This window comes from Ovis canadensis, chromosome 8, assembly GCF_042477335.2.
Source record: "Ovis canadensis isolate MfBH-ARS-UI-01 breed Bighorn chromosome 8, ARS-UI_OviCan_v2, whole genome shotgun sequence".
NCBI classification, from domain to species: domain Eukaryota; kingdom Metazoa; phylum Chordata; class Mammalia; order Artiodactyla; family Bovidae; genus Ovis; species Ovis canadensis.
In genome coordinates, this window is record NC_091252.1 from 47590118 (window position 1) to 47616558 (window position 26441).

The following is a 26441-nucleotide window of genomic DNA, read 5'->3' on the forward strand; positions in this document are numbered from 1 at the left end:
GGTACAGGTCTGATCCCAGGTCAGGGAACTATATCCTGCATGCCCCAACTAAGACCCAGCACAGCCAAATAAATAAATAAATACTAAAAAAAAAAAAAATTCCTGTTTGTAAGGTTTGCAGTGGGGCTGCAGGTTGACAGTCAATAAGGCCCTAATCTCTTGGGCGCCCTGTCAAAGGCCAGGCTCACTCTCCACCTCCAGCTGTGCTGTCACCCCTTACCCATTTATCCTTCTTCTCCCACGGCCTGTGTCCCAGGAGCTCTGTCACGCTAGAGGACTGGAGCTCATCTTAATTTTCTGTCCACTTTGGAAATTTTTCATTTTCAGTCTTTCCTGCTTCTCAGATTGACCTTAAAGGACCACTGATCATGTCAGTGTTTGGAGAAGTGCCACAGTCCTAGCTGTTACTCAAGGTCACCTATAATTGAGTTCTAAATTACCTGAACCCTGTGATCCAGCCAGACTTCTCTGCTCCCTCTTTGCTGAATGCCTTGTCCTTTCCTGCCTCCATGCTTGTGCTTATGCATTTATTTCTGCCTTCATTGCCTCTATTTTTCAAAATTCTGCCTATCATCTAAGGACTGAATGCTACCTCTTTCATGAAATATAACTTTCTTCTTTGTGCCTCTATTTAGAATAATCTGTCTTCTACTGCCTCCTGGATATGTCAGAGCTTCTCTTTTGGACTATAATATCTTTGAAAGTATTAACCAGCTATTTCATACCTGCCCCCCACCTTGACCCAGCATCTGTGTGTCCTCCACATAGTCACTCACTGAATGTTAATGAAATGAATGAATGGATAAGTAAAGACTTTAAGAAGAAGGTGGATACTTTGTTGGTTGCCTATAGAGACATTAAAAACCCCAAGGAGGGAAAATATTCTGCTACTATGGAATTTATAACCTATGTAAAGAAGCAAAAGATACACATGCGAAAAAAACCTAAGGATGCTTTCAAAATACAAAATCTTGCAGTACAAATCAAACACCTACCTGCTGAGGAGGAATTAAATGTGGTAGAATCTAGAAGCTCTTTCAAGAGCAAAACTTTGAACAAATGTTCTCTGGCTCACATTCTAGGGCAGAGAACCGTCTACATCCTGTCCTGGAGTGGGCTTTCTAGTCTCCATGTCTCTACTGTCACCTCCAGTGTAACGACAGAGAGAAGTGACAACTGATATTTACTCTGTGTGTGTATGTGTGTGTTTTGATCACAAAATAATTGCCCTGAGGTATCTATACAGTAAGTCCGCTACATACAAACCTTCAAGTTGTGAACTTTCTATTAGTGAGAATGTGTGTTCACATGTCCGATCATGTGAGTTAGTTCATGCACACTGTCACGTGTGTGCATCCTGTAGAGGTGGTTGTGCTTTTGTGTACTTTACTGTACAGTTCTGCACAGAGTACAGTAGTACAGTATCTTTATTTCAGGCCCAGGATGTCCAGAAGCAAGCATAAAAGCAGCAGTGACGTAGCTGGTACTTTTCAAGGTGCTGTACCGAAAGAGTAAAAATGTTTTCTTTCTTTATTGTTTGTTTGTTTTTTATTATTTGTGTGAAAAGTATTATGAACATATTACAGTACAGTACTATATGGCTGATTGTGTTAGCTGGGTACCTGGGCTAACTTTGTTGGACCTACAAACAAATTGGACTTATAACTGTACTCTCGGAACAGAACTTGTTCGTATGTAGGGGACTTACTGTAGAAACACTGCTGTTTGGCTCTGCCTTCCATCTCAGAAACCTGTCTTTGTTCATGGGCTCAGCCCTAGTTCCAGGGTCCAATTTCCATGATCAGTAGATACTTTTTGGATAACTCTCTTATTCTTTTAATAATCCAAGTGCATTTATGGTACTGTATCTTTATAGTTGTCTTCCATAAGAAAGGGAAAAGTCTCTTAAAATTTTGGTTTCTTTGTTTGTTTGGTTTGGTTTTTGACCTCTGGACACAAAAGGCCTTGTGCAGGTCATGTTCCTTCATGATCTTTCTTGACCCTTAGTTCCTCCTCTATCCCATGCCCACTATCTTTGTCCAGTTCTGGGCTCTTCAGAACATATCACATTTCGACTACTTCATCAGCCTCCTGTTGTTCTTTTGGTCTCTGATCGTTTCTGCCAGAGTAAGCTTCCTGAAATACCCTTTTCATTGTGTACCCACTGCTCACCCCCTTCCCCCCAAGCTCTTCTTAAAAACCTAAAGAGGCTCTATGTTGGTTATAGTATGAAGTCCAATCCCACAACCTGGTCCTGGCTACATCTTTGCATCTGTCAGCCACCTCTAGCCCCACCATATCAGTTCTCCACTCTAGCTGTGTACTCGCCTAAGGACACCTTTCCTGTTGAGCTTCTTAAATCCTACCCAGCCGCCCAAAGCACAGCTGCAGCCCACCTCTCACCCCCGCAGATCCCTGGCTGTAAGGCATAATTCATGTTAAACACATCTCTCTTTCTTAACATAGGATGGTTTGGATCTAGGGGAGAGTTAGTGTCAAAAAAGAAGTTGGGCAGTGGGCAAAGCAGCTGTGCTAAATCAAATGGAAAGCTTCTGGCTTAATGGAAATGATGGCTGGAATTTGTGATTCTGCCCCACAGCTGAACAGAGGCGAAGCGGGGGGATGGCTGAATCCACCATCAAAATATGCCCAGGGAAATTTATTTTAAGAAAACCTATCAACTCAAATCGTACTAAAACCAAATAGTCAAATTCAAGAGAGCAATGCCTTACTTGACAGTTTTTGGTGGGATCTGACCCAGTCATAATGGGAAATTTGTAGAGTTAAGTTGGATTTGAATATCTTTGCTAAGAAATTTAGATTTCCTTAACTCATCCATCCTTCACAGATTTTTAGGAAACCCCTTTAAGCACATTATGGCACATTGAATTGCAGTGTTTTCCTGGAAGGTCAAGTTCTGGATGTATATTATTTAACAGTTTGTGCTCTTTTAGTTTTCCTTATTATTTTCCTTATTGTACTTGACTTAGAAGATGAGAAAGTAGATCCATCCTTCCATTTACAGATACCAGTTTGAAATTGATCACTTCGGTAGAGGGCCTTTGAGCTTTAGTTTCTTTTTACAGAGTTACAAGTCTGATAGGCCTCCTCTTTCAGCGTGCAGAAGGCCAGTGATATGCCTGCCAATAATCTGTTGGCCCAAGTCTAGGACAGTGCCAAGAGCAGCTTGGGCAGCCGTCCTTTGTCGAGACTCAGAATAAACCGATGGAAGGCCAGACAAAGCTGCAATAAGGGGCTGGAGCAGGTGGCACCACCTGCACCCATCTAATTCAAGCCCATCTAATCTGCCACTTATATGTGAAACACCAGAGAGTGAGTCACAGTATCAGTGAAAAGACGGAAGTAGTTCTGGCTCATGCTCAAAGCCCATCAGGGAAGAAGATTACCATTAAAACTAGTGCTACTGGTCTTGGAAACCCAGTATTTATCCAATGGGCTAGAGCCACTTCTGTATTATCAATATGAAGTTGAGATCTCCTTGATCATTTACAGCTGTGTGTGCCAGGATATTAAAGGGCCTAATTAAATGTTTATTACCTGTTTAAAATCTTCAGTGCAGTGAAGATACCTGCCAGCCTTTGGGACTTTACCTTTGGATTTATAGATGGATGTGGACTGTGGATTTCATGGTTGGGAACAGCTCTCTCCATATGGAACCGTCTAGGGGATTCCTTACAGAATTATGCTGGAGAAAACCCGGCCTCTGGTTCCGAGTGCTGGTTCCAGCTGCACGTCACCCTGACAGCTAATGAGATGTCGACTGTACTTATTTTTCTGTGAGAAAAATGACCGAACCAGATCCCAGTGACATTTTTGTAACTGTGGGGGGTGGATTAAGAGAAGGCCTATGACATTTCAAACCACATTTGAGGTACATAAAAAAACTTCCCATGTTTCTACTTCATGAAATTTATCAGGAACTTACAGGTATGAAAGATTTCTCACCAAAATATTCTTTGAACTAAAAATAACTAAAGTGTTGGTTAAAGCTAAATATGTCACAAAAAACAACAGATTATATACTATGAGTGAAGCAGATCATAAAAATAACGAGTGAAAAATCTTGTGAACCCATTCTTTAAAACTGTCATCTTCATCTGATTAAAGATGACGATTTATACCATTTTCTAAAATGAAGGGAGAAATGGCCTAAGTATTTAAAATGTTTAATCATTAAATTTTTAATCAGTATTTGCTTTCTAATTATTTATAGTTTAAGCAGAAATATTTATTGTGTAGTTCCTCTAGTGGAGTCATCCTTGACTCTGGAATGTGACTCAAGATTGACATTTTTTTCTTTTAAAATGCATTCTCTAATTTTCCTTGAAGGTTTCCTCAAGCTTAACTCTTTTGAAGTTGTATATAATTAAACAGAATTTCATCTAAAATTTCATGAGGATGCTTTTCCAATGCTAAACATGTGTGAGACTTATGTAGAAATCATGGTATATTTAGCCTTTTTAAATGTATGTTCCTGAATTATGTTCCTGAATGTTCCTGAATTATTCTTGCTGTTGATTAATTAGCCAATAAATTACACATGAAGTAAAAGCAAAAATTTCTACCTGCCATTAATAGGAGTGCAGGAATGAAACAAATAATGTCTACTTGATATCTTCTTTGCAGTTTCATTTATTCACAATTTCTAGGTAGTAAAGTTTTTCATGTTAGAAATGGACTTTATTATTTGACTGCTATTCAGTTACATTTTCACAGGCAAATGTTTTCAGTCAGCCCTTCAGATTAGCAAAATAACTTGCATAATTGTCATCTTAAAATGCATTTGATTTTGACATTAGTTTTTCTCTTATGCTTATGTTTATCCTTGACAAAACCCCCGGCAATTTCCAATGTGTATAAACCAAAGCCGTTCTTCATAGCCAACACAACTCCTGTTTGAGGGAAGCACCCCCAGCAGTGGGGGTTATTTTAATGGACATGCTGTATTACTTTAATCTAACCCTTTTACCATCTGTTCTTCCCATAACAGTGAATGAAAAAAAAGGACATATTTTATGTTTCAGGGTTACATTAGTAAAAAGTAAGATAAAAGTGATTTAAAAGCATGCATATGTTCTTGGTACAATGCAGTCTGCATCTGTGATTTTTTTTCTCATGGTTCAGACACAAATCAAGAGGAAAGCTGTTCATGCCTGATAGAGTGAAAGTTTTTCATAGAAAACAGGACTTTACCATAAGAGGGTCTCTCTCTATATTTTACAGCTAAAAATGATATTTAAAAAAAAACCTCAGTGAGCTGCCAGAATAAAAATAGATAATGATAACATCTATTGTTGGAACATCTGGCATTTTTCCTGAGTTGCCTTGTTGCTGCCATATCCAGATGAATGCAGAGCACCTGTCTGGAACATGCTGTTGAGGCAGGAGAGACTCTCATGACTGTTATCAAAAGGGGAATATCTGTGCTATAACTGTTGTGGAAGAGTGCTTCAGTACTATGAGGACATCACCGAGGCTGTGTGGAGATGGTCTACTGGAATGTAGAAGTTGGAGAAAGCTCCCTTTGTAAGAACATGCTTGGGGACCTGAGATCCATTACTGCTACCTAGAGGGTGGGACACTGCTGTTTTTGTTAGCTAAGTACCTAAGTCTAGACGAGTCCAGGATTCTAGAAAGAGCAAAGATTCTGGAATTGCGTCTCTCCTCTTAAATATCATACTCAAGTGAACTTGGGCAGATTAGGTTTTTTGTTCTTGCTTCACTTGTTGCATCAGTAAAGGGATCAGTGATTTAAGATGTTGTGAGCATTTAATAAGATAATGTCTGTGGGATCTCAGTACAGTGACCAGACTGAAGCAAGTATTTGATAAAAGTAGTGTGATGGGTTGTTGTGTGATGGGTATTAGTTAGCATATGCAAATCATATGGTAAACTGCCTCTTAGTCATAAGTTCATTTTCCCTTCCCAAGTAGCTACAGTGTTAATAGAGAGTAAGAGCTCCCTTCTTTGAACTCCTTAACTATATTGCTTTTGTTTGTTCAGCCCTTGCCATTTTTGAACTTGTATTCAAGTTATGTCTTGCGCATTATTTATACTGCCTCTAATATGAACACCTTGAACATAGAGCTGTATTTCTCAAATCACTTGGCATACTGCCTCGCCAATATTAGATGTTCAGTAAATATCAGAATGAATCATAGAGTGAATTGTTGTAAATAGTTTCCATTGAATGCATGTAAAACCCCAGCTGATGGCTCAGATTTTTAACCAGATGAAGTGTCATTCTCTTTGAGAAGGAATGATTCTTTCAGGAGCCCTGAGTCTCAGAGGAGAGCTGGGGGCTATGACTGGGATCTGACATCCATTGCTGGCAGGCATCCAAGCTCTTTGCTGGTCGGTGTTAGCCCACCTTTGGTGGGTGACATGTGGTTTCAAGTTTATTAGAACCAGGGCATCCTTCATCTGACTCATTTTTTAAATTTACCAACATGAAAGCCTGTTTTGAAAATTAAATTTTAAATAAGAAATAGGGATAAATTAAGGTGCAGAGTATTCATAATAATAAATTTTCTAAGAAAGAAAAATAGAAGTTTATGCAAAATTAACCACCGGGAGTTGGTGATGGACAGGGAGGCCTGGGGTGCTGTGATTCATGGGGTTGCAAAGAGTCGGACACCACTGAGCGACTGAACTGAAACTTTCGTTGTTGATAAAATCTAATTAAAATAGGGAATCAAATCATTCCATTTCTTATCTTTAAACAGAGGAGAGTGTCATTACCTTTTCAAAAGAAGAGCAGATATTCTATAAGTTCTAAAATGTGATTTTTTTTTTTTTTACCTAAAAATGGTCTCGATATCAATAATTGCTGGGAGAACCATCCACAGGTGCTGGCTAATCGATCCTAAGTGTCCTCTCTCTCCACCCTTGAAACAGATCTGTGGGCTTTCTGTCAAAGTTAAGTGATAAGAATCATTGGTACCAAAGGGCATTTGAACCTTGAAAATCAGAGCATTTGGAAGAAAAGGCCATAATGTTTAGGTGATTGGCCAGTCATCTGATTTCTTTTTGCAGCTGGGATATTGATTTCTTTTTTAAATTTTTTATACTGAAGTATAGTTGATTCACAATATTGTGTTGGTTTCAGATATATAGCAACTGTGATTGTTATATATACATATATATATTTCAGATTATTTCCATTATAGTTTATTATAAGATATTGAACATAGTTCCCTGTGCCTTACAGTAAATCCTTATTTCTTATCTATTGTATGTATAGTAGTTTGTATCTGTTAATTTCATACTCCTAACTTATCCCTCCCCCCTCCCTTTGCCCTTTGGTAACCGAAAGTTTGTTTTCTATGTCAGTGAATCTGTTTTTGTTTTGTGTATAGATTCATTTGAATTATTTTTAGATTCCACGTATAGGTGATAGCATATAATATTTGTCTTTTTCTGTCTGGCGTACTTCACTTGGTATGGTATTTTCTAGGTTCGCCCATGTTGCTGCAAAGGACAATATTTCATTATTTTTTATGGTTAATATTGCATTGTAAATATACACCACATTTTCTTAAACCAGTCATCTGTTGATGGGCACTTGGGTTGTTTCCACATCCTGGCTGTTGTAAATAACACTGCCATGAACACTGAGGTGTATCTCTCCGAATTAGAGTTTTTATTTTTTCCAGATGTATACCCAAGAGTGGAATTGCTGGATCATATGGTAGTTCTATTTTTCATTTTTTGAGGAACCTCCATATGATTTTCCATAGTGGCTGTACCTATTTACATTCTCACCAGCAGTGTACAAGACATGATTTTTCCAAAAGAGATGTTGATTTCCTTATCCTTTAACCTATGTGTTTTATCTCTGACATGCCAATAGGATGGAACTGAAAATATGACCTCTAGATGATATAATCTAGGGAAAAGAATCATTTTTACAAGATTGTGGTATAACTATTCCTCTCTACTGAAAAGAAAATCATTGATTAAGGACCTTTAGGTCCCCAACCTTTTTGGCACCAGGGAGCAGTTTCATGAAAGACGGGTTTTCCACAGACCGAGGGTGGAGTGGGGGATGGTTTCAGAATGATATAAGTGTATTACATTTATGCCTGCCACTCACCTCCTGTTGTGCAGCCTGGTCCCTAACCGGTCACAGACCACTACTGATCTGTGCCCCCAGCGGTTGGGGACCTCTGCTTTACTACATATATATCTGTAACATTTGCATTTTAAGAGTAGTTAGATGCGTGTTATTTACTTGATCTTCCCTGCAATGGTATAATGCAGGCAGTCTTTTCCTGTTCTGCAGATGGAAAAATCAAAGCCCACAGGAGGTGATCTTCAGGACAAGTCATGTTGGATGATAGTAGATCAGGGTCCACCCATATTTGAATTTAGATCCGAATGCTGTTTCTACTGGAATCTCTAATTCATAACTTAAAATATTATTTTTGTGCACAAAATATTAATCATCAGTAATAAAAACAAAGATATTTAATTAAATTATAGCTTTATCAGAGCATGTTTCTATTTCTTCAGAAAAAAAGTTTAAAACAAATGGCCTTGTCTCTAATCATTCTATAAAAATGAAATATTTTGCTATATAGGATTTTCTTATTTTAAAATACTTATGTTGAAGAAATTCCCTGGTAGTCTAGTGGTTAGGACTTGGTTCTTTCACTTCAGGGGTTCTGGTTTGATCCCTGGTCAAGGAACTAAGATCCTGCAAGCCACGTGGTGGGGCCAAAAAACAAACAGAAATGAAACACAAAATCTTAACTTCGAAATGATTTCATACATAAAGAAAAGTTTCAAGGACTGTAAAGTATTTCTGCCTACTAAACCTAGGTTCCCTACAGCTTAACATTTTGCCATATTTGCTTTGTCATATTCTCTTTCTCTTTTCCCACCTGCCCTCATTTTTTATTTTTTCTGAACCAGCTTAGAGTAGGTTCCATATATAATACCTCTTTACCTACACCTTACTACTCAGTGTATCAATATATTGCTTGGTGTAGTGGCTTCCTACCAGTGGGGAATTGCAGTTTTTGTGAACTGCTGCCAAATTCCCTTCCATAGAGGCTGTTATCAGTCTGCATTTCCATCAGCAGTGGGTGGGACAGAGTACCTGTTTGCCCACACTATGCCAAGCGATGTATTGTCAAGCTTTTGAATGTGTGATAATCTAATGGTTAAGAAATGGTATCTCAGGGACTTTCCTGGTGGCCCAGTGACTAAGACTCCGAGCTCCCAATGACAGGGGCCCCAGGTATGACCCTGGTCAGGGAACTAAGATCCCACATGCTGCAACTAAGACTTCATAAAATGCCATAATTAAAGATTCCACATGCTGCAAGATCCCAAAGATTCTATATGCCGCAATTAAGACCTGGCACAGCCAAATAATATTAAAAAAAGAAAAAGAAATGGTATTTCATTGTTTTAATTTGCATTTATTTTACTCAGAAGTTAAACATGTTTTCATATGTTTAGGCTGTTTTAACACTTTTATGAATAGTCAGTTTATGTCTTTTGACTATTTTTCCTTGTGCTTTCTTTTCTTCTGTTATTTTTCCAACTTTTGAATAGAGAATTGAATTGATGTTTATTCTTTCACTTTTATTGAATTAGGTATCTACAGCTAGATATCCCATAAATCTGGATATGTAGTATTTTAATTATCCTTTTCCTAGAAATTCTGTAGTTTATACTTTGTTTTCCTATTTTCTCCAGGAGTTAGTTTTGTTTTTTTAGGTGGAAGGATTCTTTTTCAATTGTTCTTAATTTTTATTTGTTATTCATTGAAGTCAGAGAGTGTTGTTTATAATATTTCTACTTGGTCAAATTTCCTTTTTTTATAACCTAATATTTTATGAATTTTGATGGCTCGTCATGGATGCTAAGGCTTATTCCTTATTATCAGTGTGTAAAGTCTGATATATAACCATAGCATTTATTGTTGTTGTTGTTGTTGTTTTTACATCTTCTGTAGCTTTCCTTATTTTGAAGGGATTTGCCTTATACTGAAAGTGGCATTTTAGTCTCTTATTATTAGGGTATTACTCCTTGTATCTCTATGGCTTTGGCTTTATGTAGCTGTTATCACCAAGTTATTTGATGCATAGGTAGAAAGACAAGAAAAAAAGTGTTTTTTAAGCAAGAGAATAACATGATTAGATAGGAGTTTCAAAAAGATTTCTGAAGTGGTTAGGTTCTGGGAAACCCCAACACCAAGCTAGGGGTTTGGGAGTTTTGGGGAGATGGCAACCCACTCCAGTTTTCTTCCCTGGAAACTTCCATGGACAGAGGAACCTGGCAGGCTACAGTCCATGAGGTTGCTAAGAGTAAGAAATGATTGAGCATGCATGCACGCAAGGGGCTCATTTGTTGTTCCTCTGGCAGGAAGACACCAGAAAGACAGAAAGTAGCTTAGTGGTTTCCCGGTACTGGAGAGAATGAAGAGTTACTGTTTAATGACAAGAGAGTTTTCCAAGGTAAAGGTTTTGAGATGGGCAGTGATGATTGCATAGGAATGTGAATATACTTAATGCAACTGAATTGTACACAAAATTGGGTAGAATTGAAAGTTTTACGTTATGTGTTCAGTTCAGTCGCTCAGTCGTGTCCAACTCTTTGTGACCCCATGGACTGCAGCATCCCAGGCCTCCCTGTCCATCACCAACTCCCGGAGTTCACTCAAACTCATGTGCATTGAGTCAGTGATGCCATCTAACCATTTTCATCCTCTGTCGTCCCCTTCTTCTCCTGCCTTCAATCCTTCCCACCATCAGGGTCTTTTCCAATGGGTCAGTTCTTCTCATCAGGTGGCCAAAGTATTGGAGGTTCAACTTCAGTATCAGTCCTTCCAAGGAACACCCAGGACTGATCTCCTTTAGGATGGATTAGTTGAATCTTCTTGCTGTCCAAGGGACTCTCAAGAGTCTTCTCTAACACCACAGTTCAAAAGCATCAATTCTTCAGTGTTCAACTTTCTTTATAGTCCAACTCTAACATCCATACATGGCTACTGGAAAAACCATAGCTTTGACTACATGGACCATTGCTGGCAAAGTAATGTCTCTGCTTTTTAATATGCTATCTAGGTTGGTCATAACTTTACTTCCAAGGAGCAAGCGTCTTTTAATTTCATGGCTGCGGTCACCATCTTCAGTGATTTTGGAGCCAAAAAAATAAAGTCCATCACTGTTTCCACTGTTTCCCCATCTATTTCCCATGAAGTGATAGGACCAGATGCCATGATCTTCGTTTTCTGAATGTTGAGCTTTAAGCCAACTTTTTCACTCTCCTCTTTCACTTTCATCAAGAGGCTCTTTAGTTCTTCACTTTCTGCCATAAGGGTGGTGTTATCGGCATATCTGAGGTTATTGATATTTCTCCTGGCAATCTTGATTCCAGCTTGTGCTTCCTCCAGCCCAGAGTTTCTCATGATGTACTCTGCATAGAAGTTAAATAAGCAAGGTGACAATATACAGCCTTGACATACTTTTTCCCCTATTTGGAACCAGTCTCTTGTTACATGTCCAGTTCTGTCACTTCCTGACCTGTATACAGATTTCTCAAGAGGCATGTCAAGTAGTCTGGTATTTCCATCTTTTTAAGAATTTTCCAGAGTTTATTGTGGTCCACCCAGTCAAAGGTTTTGGCATAGACAATAAAGCAGAAGTAGATATTTTTCTGGAACTCTCTTGCTTTTTCGATGATCCAGTGGATGTTGGCAATTTGATCTCTGGTTCCTCTGCTTTTTCTAAACTTGAACATCTGGATGTTCATGGTTCATGTACTGTTGAAGTCTGGCTTGGGGACTTTTAAGCATTACTTTACTAGCGTGTGAGGTGAGTGCAATTGTGCGGTAGTTGCAGTATTCTTTGGCATTGCCTTTCTTTGGGATTGGAATGAAATTGACCTTTTCTAGTCCTGTGGACACTGCTGAGTTTTCCAAATTTGCTGGCATATTGAGTGCAGCACTTTCACAACATCATCTTTCAGGATTTCAAATAGCTCAACTGGAATTCCATCACCTCCACTAGCTTTGTTCGTAGTTCAAGTGGGCTTCCTGAGGCCTACTTGACTTCTCATTACAGGATGTCTGGCTCTAGCTTGGTGATCACACCATTGTGATTGTCTGGATCATGAAGATCTTTTTTGTGTAGTTCTTCTGTGTATTCTTGCCACTTCTTCTTACTACCTCCTGCTTCTGTTAGGTCTATACAATTTCTGTCTTTTATTGAGCCCATCTTTGCATAAAATGTTCCCTTGGTGTCTCTAGTTTTCTTGAAGAGATCTCTAGACTTTCCCGTTCTATTGTTTTCCTCTGTTTCTTTGCATTGATCAGTGAGGAAGGCTTTCTTATCTCTTTGCTATTCTTTGGAACTCTGCATTCAAATGGGTATATCTTTCCTTTTCTCCTTTGCTTTTCACTTCTCTTCTTCTCACAGCTATTTGTAAGGCCTCCTCTGACAACCATTTTGCCTTTTTGCATTTCTTTTCCTTGGGGATGGTCTTGATACCTGCCTCCTGTACAATGTCGTGAACCTCTGTCCATAGTTCATCAGGCACTCTGTCTATCAGATCTAATCCCTTGAATCTATTTCTCACTTCCACTGTATAATCATAAGGGATTTGATTTAGGTCATACCTGAATGGTCTAGTGGTTTTCTATACTTTCTTCAATTTAAATCTGAATTTGGCAATAAGGAGTTCATGATCTGAGCCACAGTCAGCTCCTGGTCTTGTTTTTGCTGGCTGTGTAGAGCTTTTCCATCTTTGGCTGCAAAAAATATAATCGATCTGATTTCAATGTTGACCATCTGGTGATGTCCATGTGTAGAGTCTTCTCTTGTGTTGTTGAAAGAGAGTGTTTGCTATGACCAGTGCATTCTCTTGGCAAAACTCTATCTGTCTTTGCCCTGCTTCATTCTGTACTCCAAGGCCAAATTTCCCTGTTACTCAGGTATTTCTTAACTCCCTACTTTTGCATTCCAGTATCCTATAATGCAAAGGACATCTTTTTGGGGATGTTAGTTCTAGAAAGTCTTGTAGGTCTTCATAGAATCATTAAACTTCAGCTTCTTCAGCAATAGTGGTCAGGGCATAGACTTGGATTACTGTGATACTGGGTGGTTTGCCTTGGAAACAAACAGAGATCATCCTGTTGTTTTTGAGATTACACCCAAGTACTGCATTTCAGACTCTTCTGTTGACTACGATGGCTACTGCGTTTCTTCTAAGTGATTCTTGCCCACAGTAGTAGATATAATGGTCATCTGAGTTACATTCACCCAGTCCAGTCCATTTTAGTTCATTGATTCCTAAAATGTGGATGTTCACCCTTGCCATCTCCTACTTGACCACTTCCCATTTGCCTTGATTCAAGGACCGAACAGTCCAGGTTCCTATGCAATATTGCTGTTTACAGCATCGGACTTTACCTCCATCACCAGTCACACCTGCAACTGGATGTTGTTTTTGCTTTGGCTCCATCTGTTCATTCTTTCTGGAGTTATTTTTCCATTCATCTCCAGTAACATCATGGGCACCTACCAACCTGGAGAGTTCATCTTTCAGTGTCCTATCTTTTTGCCTTTTCATATTGTTCCTGGGGTTCTTAAGGCAAGAATACTGAAGTGGTTTGCCATTCCCTTCTCCAGTGGACCACATTTTGTCAGAACTCTCCACCATGATCTGTCTGTCTTGGGTGGCCCTACGTGGCATGGCTCATAGTTTCATTGAGTTAGACAAGGCTGTGGTCCATGTGATCAGTTTGGTTAGTTTCCAGTGATTGTGGTTTTCATTCTGTCTGCCCTCCAATGGAGAAGGATAAATGGAAGCTTCCTGATGGGAGAGACTGACTGAGGGGGAAACTGAGTCTTGTTCTCATGGGCAGGGCCATGTTCAGTAAATCTTTAATCTAATTTTCTGTTGATGGGTGGGGCTGTGTTCCCTCCCTATTATTTACCTGGGGCCTAACTATGTTGGAGGTGTAATGAAGATAATAGAGACCTCCTTCAAAAGGTCCCATGCATGCACTGCTACACTCTGTGCCCCCAGCCCTGCAGCAGGGCACCACCAACCCACACCTCTGCCAGAGACTCCTGGACACTTACGGGTAAGTCTGTGTCAGTCTCTTGTGGGGTCACTGCTCCTTTCTCCTGGGTCCTGGTGCATACAAGGTTCTGTTTGTGTTCGCCAAGAGTTTGTTTCCCAGTCTTGTGTAAGTTCTAGAGGCTCTGTGGTGGGGTTAATGGTGACCTCCTCCAAGAGGGCTTATGCTGTACCCAGGTCTGCTGCACCCAGAGCCCCTGTCCCGGTGGCAGTCCGCTGCTGACCTGTACCTCCACAGGAGACACTCAGACACAGTTCTTAGTCTCTGTGGGGTCTCTGCGTCCTGGTGCTCACAAGGTTTGTTTGAGCCCTCTGAGCGTTTCTGGCAGGAATAGGGTTTGATTCTAAACATGATTTCGCCCCTCCTACCGTCTTGCTGGGGCTTCTCCTTTGTTCTTGGACGTGGGGTATCTCCTCACAGTTGCTCGAGAACTGCACAGCCACTGCCCCTGCACCGACTGTCTTGCTAGGGCTTCTCTTCCCTTGGACATGGGGTATCTCTTATGTTATGTGTACTGCTAAGTCACTTCAGTTGTGTCTGGCTCTGTGTGACCCCATAGATGAAAGCCCACCAAGCTCCCCCGTCCCTGGGATTCTCCAGGCAAGAACACTGGAGTGGGTTGCCATTTCCTTCTCCAATGCATGAAAGTGAAAAGTGAAAGTGAAGTCGCTCAGTCATGTCCGACCCTTAGCAACCCCACGGACTGCAGCCTACCAGGCTCCTCTGTCCATAGGATTTTCCAGGCAAGAGTACTGGAGTGGGGTGCCATTGCCTTCTCCTATGTTATGTGTATTTTACCACAATTAAAAATAATTTTAAAAAGAAAAAGAACAGTTACAGAGGACCTGGAAATGGGAAAAAATGCTGCTATAAACATTCATGTATCGGTTTTTAAATAAATATAATTTTCATTTATCTGGAAAAAGTGTCCAGTTTTGCAGATAGCAGTTGCACATTTAGGCTATTTAGAAACTTCTAAGCTCCTTTCCAGAGGGGCTATATCATTTTTCATTCCTATCAGCATTGCACGAGTGAGCCAGTTTTCCTTCATCTTTGTATTGTCATTTGGTATTGTCACTATTTTTTTATTTTCAGTTCAGTTCAGTCGCTCAGTCGTGTCCATCTCTTTGTGACCCCATGAATTGCAGCACGCCAGGCCTCCCTGTCCATTACCAACTCCTGGAGTTCACCCAAACCCACGTCCATTGAGTCGGTGATGCCATCTAGCCATCTCATCCTCTGTCGTCCCCTTTTCCTCCTGCCCCCAATCCCTCCCAGTTTTATTTTAGCCAGTCTAATAGGTATGTGATAATATTTCTTAGTTGTTTGAATTTTCCATCGTGTTTTGTCACCTCTTTATCTACTGAGTGAAATGTCTCTTCATGTCTTTCACACATTTTAGTGTTTTATTGTTGAGTTTGGGAGTTCTTGATTTTGCTTGATTTTGAGTTCCTTACCTGTGGTCAGTGCTATGAGCTACTAAATATTAACTTGTGTTCATATTTTGACGTTGATCTAGCTCTTTCTTTCTAAGAATAATTTTCTTCATTTTGCCTATGTCCTCATTTCTTTCTCTCTCTCCCCACTCTCTCTCTCTCTTTTTTTTACATAGTCTCTTAAACTGCTCTGTACCTTACTCTCTGTACCCACAGGCTCACAGCAACTGCTGTTGGACTTTCTTTTTTTTACTTATAAGTAATTTGAAATTTGGCATATTCCTTGCCTCCTAATAATGCTGATAGCATAGGTCATGTGAGGTTTAATTTGTGCTCCTTGATAACCTTATGGTTTCTTGGGGGAGGATGTGTGAAGAGAGGCAGATTCAAATGGATGCTATTATCTTTCCTACTCAGAAGCCTCTAGAATGGAATGATTTATTGGCCAAAAGTCCTCATAATACCTATAAAATTTGTGTTATGAGATACTTGGGGGGAAATGAACATTAGAGCAAAATTATGACTGACATAATAGCCTTCTTATAACCATGAAAATAAAAATTCTTGGACTCATATTATAGTTCTAATTATCTACTTTAAATAAATGCGACAGGAACAGGAACAGGCATAGGGATCATGTGTTTCAACACTACCAAAAATTGCTTTATCATAAAGAATATTAGAGCTGGAAGAAAAGTTCAAGGACTAACCTAACCTGATATGTCATTCTATAGCTGAGGCTAAGAAAGATAAATTTTCCCTAGGTTACCCTGGTGGGCTACGGTCCATAGGGTTGCAAAGAGTCGGATACAACTGAAGTGACTCAGCACACATTCACACCCTGAGAGTTACTATCAAGAATGGATCTGGAACCAAGTCTCCTGGCTCCCTGTCTCTAGGGACTCTTCCATTAAATGGCCCCAACCCTGGTTCAGCTTTTCCTGTTAGGACACAAGAAATTAAATCAGTTGCCTGTGACTGTACATGTGGCTAAGTAGCAGATGTAGGTGCCAGGGAGACCAGGAGTCTTCATCTGTGGCACTCATTCACAGGCGGCATATGTTGCCTGGCTGCCTGCCTCCCTTTCTGCCCTTTTTCCTTCCTCAAAGATGTCATGAACAACTGAACCACTTCAGATCAAATTACAGGGTTGTAGTGTTAACGAAGTATGGTCTGTTTTAAAGGGTGGACATGGCTCACGGTTTTTTGTTTTGGGGGGCTTTTTCTTTGTCCCATGAGGGTTCTTAATTTCCCACCAGGAATCAAACTGGTGCCCCCTGTAGTGGCAATGTGGAGTCTTAACCACTGAATACCAGGGAAGTCCACGGCTCCCAGTTTTGATGGTGCACTCAGGTTCAAGTTTATAGGCCTTTTCTTATAAAACAAAGCTTTACGGCTTGGCTTTTCCTCCATACCTCTAAAGCAGTGGGAGGGCTCAGTCTAACTGAACCACCCAGCTCCCGCCTGCTTGAAGGTCAGTGCCTGCACTGCTGTGGTTTCCTGATTATCAACAAGAGGCTTCTCTGTCAAATTCTTCTTCAGGTGCTCTTGAAATGTGTACCTCACATACGCCAGGGTTGCCTCATGTTGAATTTTCTTTGTCAGCGAAGGACAGAATGTTCTCTGCTGCACCAACAGCACTTTCCCATACACACTCAGGGAAGGCTTTTCGTCCTCTCAGCAGGGCTCAAAAGTCTTGACTGGAGCACTTCAGAAATAGGCCTGGTTTATACTTTTATAAAAACAAGGAGAGTCTGGGAAATTCTAGTGTGGAATAGTACTGATGATCTTGAATTTTTCCTAGCAAGCATGTGGATGGTGCTACCAGAGGGCAAATGGATAGCACGCTGGTCCCCACTCAGTCAGGAGAGAGGGTGGCAGCCCCTGCTTGGTGAAATGAGAGGCTGGTATTCGGGGGGAGAAAAGGCAGATGGCAGGTGGGGGCGTGAGTAGGAGAAACGGAGCTCGGGGTGCCGTGATATGTCCACCCTACAGGCCTGCAGGAAAGAAGTTCAATTTTCTGTTTTTTATCTTGATGGAATATGGCGATAGTCCATATGTACATTCAGAAAATAATTAAATTAACATTAGAAATAGCCATGGAAAAATCTTGACCCTGGAATCACCTGCAACTCTGTCCTGATATTTATCAGTGTGCTAAGGAGTTGCCCTAGAGGAACCTCTGTACCTCATCTCCCTGGTGGAGCTGCCTGTTTGCATAGAGTTGGGGAGGGTTGGGATTCTTTCTTCTGTTCAGGGTGGGCCTGGGAGAAAAGGGAGAGTTTGACTTGTTCTGATAAGCCCTCATCAGGGATCACATTTGCTCAACTAGCGTGTAACATGAAGAACAATAGAGCCTGGGAATTTCTCCTGTCCCTGTGCCTCCCCCCATCCCTACCCCCCTGCTCACCTCCTTCCCACCTCACATACCCATCCCTCCTTCTTGGGGATGAGAAAGAAAATGCAAACTGGACTTGTATTTTGATTCCTGAACCTATAAAGCAGTTTCAGCCACTTTTCTGTTAATCTGTCTAACATTGAATCCTTTCTTTCTCCTCTCTTCCTTACCATGGAAGAATAAAAGCAGGCTTTGAAACCAGATAAACTGTGGGATGGCTGTGATATCTTATTAAAACTCAGTGATGCAGTGTCCTCATCTATAAAATGGAGCTATGTTACTGTCCAGGTGGTTGCAAGGATTCATTTATATATCGTGAGTGGTTAGGGTTAGCATATTGCTGGGCACACAGTAAGTTCCCAATAAATAACATCTATTATTATAGCAGGTAATCTCTCTATGGTACCAAGAATTGTGTTTAGCATTAGGAGACCAAAACCTGGTAGAAATGATTATATTACTGATTTTAATGGCCCTTGAGGAAACTCACCTCCTGGGGAGGTCCTCTGGCCTTTTATGTTTTCTTTAAAGCACCTGACCAAATACTCTGGCAACAGGTGAGCAGTGTGATTTCGCAGAGGTGCAGCCTTGCCTGCAGCTATGTTATCCTGACGAGCCTGTGCATATTTGAAGTTTCACTTTAGAAAGCAAGAAACACATCCTAGTGAACAGGCTAACTTATATGGGACAAGACTTTCCCAAAGTCACATTGAGACTGAATTAGGTTAAGTATTTATTAACTACCTTGCCCTGTATCCAGCATGACTCTCAGAGAGTTACCAGTCCAGTGTGAAGCCTTAAACCTTGCTTTTTTTTTTTTTTATGTAAGAAAAAATGTGAAAAGCCAACAGGAGTAAAATATGGTGCTCTCAGGACTTCCTCTGGTGGTCCCAGTGGCTAAAACTTTGTCTGCCACAACAAACATGGGGGCACAGCCAATTACATAAATAAATAAATATATTTTTAAAAAAATATGGTGCTCTCTTGGACTCTCTTTTTGACACTACCACTTGTGTAGCAATGGAGAACTTGGGTTTGAATTCTGGCTCTGCCAGCTGCTAACCCTGTCATCTTGGGCAAGTCATTTCCCCTCCTAGGGCTTTAGCTTACCTACCCATTTAATGGGTTGCTAATATCTCTGCTTGGGATCCCCTGGTGACTCAGCTGTAAAGAATCCATCTGGCAATACAGGAAATGTGGGTTCCATCTCTGGGTCAGGGAGATGCCCTGGAGAAGGAAGTGGCAAAGCACTCTGGTGTTCTTGCCTGGAAAATCCCATGGACAGAGGAACCTGGTGGGCTACAGTCCAGGGGTCCCAAAAGAGTTGTACCCAACTTAGCAACTAAACAACAACAAATATTTTCACTAAAGCACTTGTAAGAGTTATGTCAAGTAATTCACGGGAAGTGCGTCCAGCAGTGCCTGGCATTTAGTTCAGTCCATGTTTGTCATTAGTTGTATCTCCTTCCAGCGGCCTAAAGGATTTTCTTCGCGGTATCATGACTGACTTGGGTGATCCAAGTCAGGGGAGCCCTGCCTGGCGCTAGAGCCCAATGTGACCTTAAGGATGCTTTCAGACCTTGGGGCCTTTTTTTTTTTTTGAAATGTTCTTTTCTCGTCCTCTCGGTTTCAGTACTCCGGATTTCCCACGGAAAGATCAGAATCAGATCACGAAAGCCAGTGGGGCGGCAGTCCCCTGACCGACGCGGCCTCCCCGCAGCTGCTGGACCCCGCGGACCGACCTGGCTCCCAGCACGACGGGTCGTGCGCCTACAGGCAGTTCTCGGACCGCGGCTCCCTCTGCTACGGCTTCGCGCTCGACCACTCCAGGCTGGTGGAGGAGAGGCATTTCCACACCCAGGCCTGCGAGGGCGGCCGGTGTGAGGCAGGCAGGTACTTCCTGGGAGCGCCGCAGGCGGGGAGGGAGCCCTGGTGGGGCTCTCGCGCAGCCTTGCCCCTGACCAAGGCCTCCCCGGAGAGCAGAGAAGCCTATGAGAGCAGCATGCCTCACATCGCCTCGGTGCACAGGATCCACGGTAAGGGCGAGCTCCAGACTCCTGACGCGCAGCCTGGCACCTCTGGGCAGGGTTATCTTAGTCTAGGTTGGACCCTGGAGTGAACCCCACCCAGTGAGTTTTCTCCTTGGAATTTACAAATCAGAAACTCCAACCAATGGGATCTTAAGAACCAAATCCGCTCTTTTGAAGAGTATTGATTTTGCTGATGTTTGCTTAATCCGTTTATTTCGGACAGGCGAGTAAACATGATTCCCATTTTAACATTAAAAAAAAGGAAAGGAGTTAAAGTGAATTAAGTCTATTCCTACTAATGTGCAGTATGCATGCGTTTAAATTTCTTGTTTTACTTTCTTCTGTATTCTCAGGCTTCAGATGTGGACAGGGAGTAGCTTGGGGCTCCTTTAGCAGGGTTTCTCAATGAGGACACTGTTGGTGGTATTGGGGGTGTTGGGGAGGCCTGCCTTTGTTTTATGGCCCATCACTCACTGTCACAGGTGTCTTAACCTCCTTGGTCCTCTAGGCATTAAATGCTAGTAACTGCTCCCTTTGTGCCATTACAGCAGCCCATAGTATCCTCTGTGAGTTGAGGATGGAGTGAAATGTGGAACCCGTGGGGATTTTCATCTTGGGATTATTTTATGGCTTTGTGAACACATAGCAATGGGCGCTTCAGTTAAAACCTTTAGTGTTATTAATGCTCTTCTATGTCCATTTCAATGTAATCTGCTCAAGGAGACCTCATCCTGTCCATTCCAAGCTTGGGCCCAGGCAGGTCTTGATACCCCTCCCCATTTCATTAAAAGGCAGTGACACTAAGATTGGTCCAATGGCCATGGTATTTCTCTTCCTGCTGTGTCTCTCAAATGAGAAATATGCTGGACATTGCGGTTCTCCCCATAAAAGTCTCCTGCAAATACCACCTGGGCACTGACTGTTTTCTATGAATGAGTTTACTTCGTTTCCATTTTTGCTTTTTATTTTTCTGCTTTTATTTTTAATTTCTCTAGTTTGGTGGCCTGGGAATAGAAACCCAGGGCAAAGGGTAATTGCTTGCCAAAGAATGGAAGTGAAGTGAGAATCCTGGCTTAACCCACATGGTCATGAGGGAAATATTAGATATAAAATAAGAAAAGGGAAAAGGAAAGCAATGACTAGTGTGATCCTGGGCTTCTCTGCTGCATTAAGCAGTTTCAGCTTTCATAGGTCCCTTTCTGCTTCTCTTCTCTCCTTTTATATTGACTTCAAACTCTTTGGAGAATAATGTAGTTTATGGAATAATGGTTTGGATACACTCTTCATCTCTCTCTTTGGTTCAAAACAGGTTATTATTAACATTTAAAATGTTTATTTATTCTTCACTTTATTTTAGAAGCAATCTAAAATGCCAGAGTTGTTATATGATTATATGTGTGTGAAACTGAGATTTATTTTTTAACACTAGATTTAGGAAGACCATATTTGTATTTTTGATCAGGATGATATATACATACATATATATCTCCATTCACACATATACATGTATGAATATGTGTAGATATTTTTAACCCTCAAATAGCTTGAAAACTAACATTAGAGGTTTTTTGTAACTCTACTTAAGATACATATAGCAATTTTAATATTTTAGGTGATTTAATGGAAATTAAGAAAATAGTCCAGACTATATTATCCTCATCCTCAATCTTAATTGAAAGCATTTCTAAGCATCAACAGAACACTTCTCTAGAAAATAACATAAACCAAATGTGCATTTTCTTTATTATTTACAGTCAGGTCCCAGGGATATTCATCCATGGACAAATATAAACATACTTTACTGTTTCACTTGTTGGCGTTCACAGTGCACAAACCAAGTTTACCTTCTAAACTTGTTGTAAACTTCATCTGCACTTAAAAGCCACTAAGAACTATGAATTCCAGGACAATATGTTGACATTCTGTCATGTGCGCCTGTGTCTGTTTCAAATATTGGTGCACATATTAAAAATGAAAGATAAAAGGTTTCTTTTAATAGGGAAAAAAAAAGTGAAAGTGAAAGTCGCTCAGTTGTGTCTGACTCTTTGCGACCCATGTAGCCCTCCAGGCTCTTCTGTCCATGGAATTCTCCTGGCAGAGATACTGAAGTGGGTTGCATTTCCTTCTCCTAGGGAAAAGAAATTCACTTGCAATTTTGGGGGTGAATTTTGAGACCACTTACTTTTTTACTTTTTCTGGTTTCTAGGGCGAGGTCATTGGGATGAAGAGAGTGTGGTCAGTTCTCCAGACCCTGGGTCTGCCAGCGAATCAGGTGACCGATACCGCCATGAGCAGTTTCAGAGTAGCCCGCATGAACCTAGCAAAATCGAAACTCTGATAAGAGCCACCCAGCAAATGATTAAAGAAGAGGAGAACAGATTGCAGCTAAGGAAAGCGCCCCCAGATCAACTGGCTTCCATTAATGGAGCTGGGAAAAAACACTCCCTCTGTTTTGCAAACTACCAGCAGCCCCCACCGACAGGCGAAGTCTGCCACAGCTCAGCTCTTGCCAACACTTCACCATGTGGCCACATCCAGCAGAGAGAGGGAAAGATGCTGAGCCCTCGTGAAAATGAGTACGACAACAGTCCCACAGCACTGTCTCGGATAAGTAGTCCCAATTCAGATCGCATTTCCAAATCCAGTTTGATCCTAGCTAAAGATTATCTACATTCTGATATGTCTCCCCATCAGACACCAGGAGACCATCCTGCCATCTCTCCAAACTGCTTTGGCTCCCACCGGCAGTATTTTGACAAGCATGCTTACACATTAACTGGATATGCCCTGGAGCACTTATATGACAGCGAAACCATTAGGAACTATTCCTTGGGCTGTAATGGCTCACACTTTGATGTAACTTCCCATCTAAGGATGCAGCCGGATCCAGCACAAGGACATAAGGGAACATCTGTTATAATTACCAATGGAAGCTGATGTTTTTTTCTAAAATATTTTGTTCTTTAAGGATCTCTGAAACATATTTATCATTTAATGCCCCACTACCAGCATTTATAATGCCACAGATTGTTAGAATGGATAATTTAACTTACTGGGTATTTAACATGTGTTCTTGTGAAATCAAAGACAGAGCACTGGCATTCAGGGTTATACATCGATAATGGAGCTAAAGTGAATACACAGATTTGCCCCTCTATTTATATGGGAAACAGACTAGATTAAATTTTGAACTGAAAAATACTTGTGTAGATTAAGTGAGCATATATACCACATGAAAGGACAGATGGATGACAATGCATTATAATGATCCAGTGAACTTCATACACATAGACCACTATCCGCAATCTGCTGTATATACTTTACATACAGAAATATTGACTGTATTTCATAAGTACACCCCAAGTGGGTAACTTTCCTTAACCCTAGCACCTAGAGCATTGGAAAGAAATTTCTATTCCCAAAATAACCTAGAAAGAGGGAGATACATCTCATAAACTAGTTTTTCTTTGTGGTTTCAACCATCTAAAGCATTTGATTTAGGCATAAATTAACGAAATGGCTCTGAATCTAATACGAGAATGAGTTTTCACCTGGTATCCATTATAAGCAATCAGGAAGTATGATTTTGCACCTTACTTTTGAGTTCGACAAAGAACAGGATCACACTGACATAGCGTTAAGGGTTTTTCTAAGTAAAAATACTGAGTGATGGGACACACATCAAAAGCTTGGTGTGCCCAATTGGAAATAGCTTAGTAAAGATGGACAAGACCAGAAGCAGAGAAAAATCAAGTGATATCTCAAAACAAACAAGTGTCAGCAGATGTAATCAACATATTGGGAGCTTATAAAAAAAACTAACCAAAAAACTAACCAAATGAAAACTCAAACTAACTCACCAGGAAAAAAGGCTGATAAGTGAAAAAAAAAAAAGCCAACAGAAAAACTTAGGAAAACCAGTGAAGTACTACATGACAGCAATATAGCTGTTTGAAGTGTTTGAACACATGTCAATGCACAGATGTGCAAATGTGACACGTGGAAAGCCTCAGGAGAGAGTCTAAGATAAAAGCTTGGGCTGATGAACAAGTGGCTAAAAGGGCAAGAGCAGTTCTCTGACTGAAGGAGCAGGCAAAGTGTTCATTTTCCATATTGTTTGTAAACAGCAAAATAAACTTGGTCTTAGGTTCATGAGATACAGTAGAAAGATGTGGACTAGATGTCAAGATCTCTGAGTTCCAGCTCTGACCCTGCCTGTAACTTATTTTGGGAGCACTCACCATGCTTGAGCCCCAGTTTCTTTATCTGTATGGCAGCTCTAAAGTTCCAAGGTTCTGTGGTTCATTGGAACTGAGCTTGTCAACCAGTTAATAACCATCTGATGTGCGTTATCAAGGCTCATCTTTCTGGCTTTTCTGCACTCAGAGAGAGGTCTAGATGCTTTGAAACTCAAGCAGGTGCATGGGCTCTTTTAGACATGTTATAGCTACAGTCAACTTTCTAGTTCAGCCAAGGTATAGACAGTAGAAACTGTGGGAGAAGTAATATAAATAATATTTATTTAATGCACCATTCTCTAGTAATCAAAGCAAAGTGACACAAGTGATTAGAGAAATTTTGTAGAAAATATTTCCTAAGAGTCCCTTGCCTAAAACTCATGTGATATGAAAGGGGGTGGGGTGTATTGGAAGAACTTACTTATCATTTTGAAGGCAGAACATGACATTGAGCACTCAGGGATTGGTACTATATCTTCATCATTTAACACAGTTATTTGAAAGTCCAGAGGCAGGTGACAATCTGAATGATGGTAATCTGAGAGATGAATACTGTTTGTACATGAGAAAGGAGGCTACATAAAATTAAATAGTTCTTGGGTATGGCAGCAACATTTGTGCTATAAATGAAAAAGGTGCAAGTGAGTGAGACAGTCAGTGTATACTTTCAAAAATGTTCAAAGAATAATAAAAACTAAAAATTGAACTATACAAGCTCTGGAACACTTAAACTGAATTTTTGATCAATTTGCAACATGAAGTAAGGTTTTAGGAATGCTAAAATTTTTGTTGAATTCTGTAGATGGACAAATGGTTCAAAGGCACACATAGCTCAAGAATATAGTGCATTTTGGAAAATAAATCCGTACAGGTGGGCATTACTGATGGATACATGTTCTACCAAAAGTGCTCTAAGGACAGATGTTACCAATATAAAAGGAATGGAATCTCAAGAATCAAGAAAAATGAACTGAAATGAAAGAGAACACTGTCAAAGAAATTTCAGTGGGGTTTTTATATGAAAGAAAGTTAATTGATGAAAGAAAATATGAACTCTACAAATAGGGGGTACTCAGAAAGAGTGATGCACTTTAAAATGGTTATAACTAATATTTTTAAGTGAAGACAGAATTAACTGAATTACATCTTGACTCAATTTTTGCTAGATTGATCCAGCTTTACACAACCCATTTATATAATTTACAGGTCAAAATTTTTATGGTAGCAGCTTTATAACTTAATACCTATATGTGTATATGTATGTTCCCATTTAAAACTAAACTTAAATTGGAATTAGTTTTAAAATTTGATTTTCATAACTTTACTAAATGCTGAAAATTGGTTGAAATAGAGAGAGAAGTACGATTTTTCTATCACTTTGGGGATTCATAAAAACGTGTTCTATCCAGTTACTAGTACATATGTGGCAATTCATTAGATGATACAAACCTCATGCTTTCTAATAATGGTAGGAATATTTTTATTTCTCATTTTACTTGTCTGCCTACCTAACTTAAATATTTGTATGACCAAAGAAATAAATGAATATTTCCCCCTCTTCCTTGGGAACATTTAGTTAAAACTATTATTGAGAAGATACAGATTTGGCATATTATTTTTGGATGCATAATATTAATGTCCCAATCACTTCAGGTCAACATTTAGATGTGTTACACAGGTTTTTTTTTTTTTTTTGACATAGTATGCTGAGTATAATGGGCTGGATTTTCTAAACTGTAATTGCCTGATATAGGATAATTTGACACAGGGCTGATGTGGCAATGTGAAAGACAGGATGCAATAAAAGATTTGCCTTCAGTGTTTATACAGAAAACTCATTCATTCTTTCTTGAGTATATTTTATAGGGCTAGAATATTTCCACTGGGTACTATTCTCAATTCTCGGTACACCCTGCTGCCACATGCTGCCTCTGGGCAGAGAATTCCACTTAAGCTAGACTTTAATGGGCTCTTCTAGAAGAGGATAATATCCTTCACTTTCTTGTCTCTTTTATTGGGGGATGAGAATCAATTCAATAAAACATCATTTGGAAAATATGCATCGACATTTTAAAATAAAATGAGAGGATTTTTCCCCCCAAAACCTAGACCAAATAAGTTTGATAGAAGACACTACAGCTAAGGACACTGTCTGAGTACAGATATAATATTTTGTAGCTCTCTCTTTCTTTCAAGAGCTGAATGTTACTGAAATATTCT

The 26441-nt window shown here is 40.2% G+C and overlaps 1 protein-coding gene across 3 annotated transcripts in view; it reads left to right on the forward strand.

The window, feature by feature from the left end:
- Positions 1-26055, forward strand: part of SIM1 (SIM bHLH transcription factor 1) — a 73334-nt gene extending 47279 nt beyond the window's left edge. For all 3 annotated transcript variants that reach the window (XM_069599228.1, XM_069599229.1, XM_069599230.1), the window contains 2 exons: positions 19587-19989; positions 22190-26055. In XM_069599228.1, the coding sequence (XP_069455329.1) occupies positions 19587-19989; positions 22190-22920 (1134 nt within the window). In that variant the 3' untranslated portion in view covers positions 22921-26055. The remainder of the gene's footprint in view (positions 1-19586; positions 19990-22189) is intronic.
- The last annotated feature ends 386 nt before the right edge of the window (positions 26056-26441 follow it).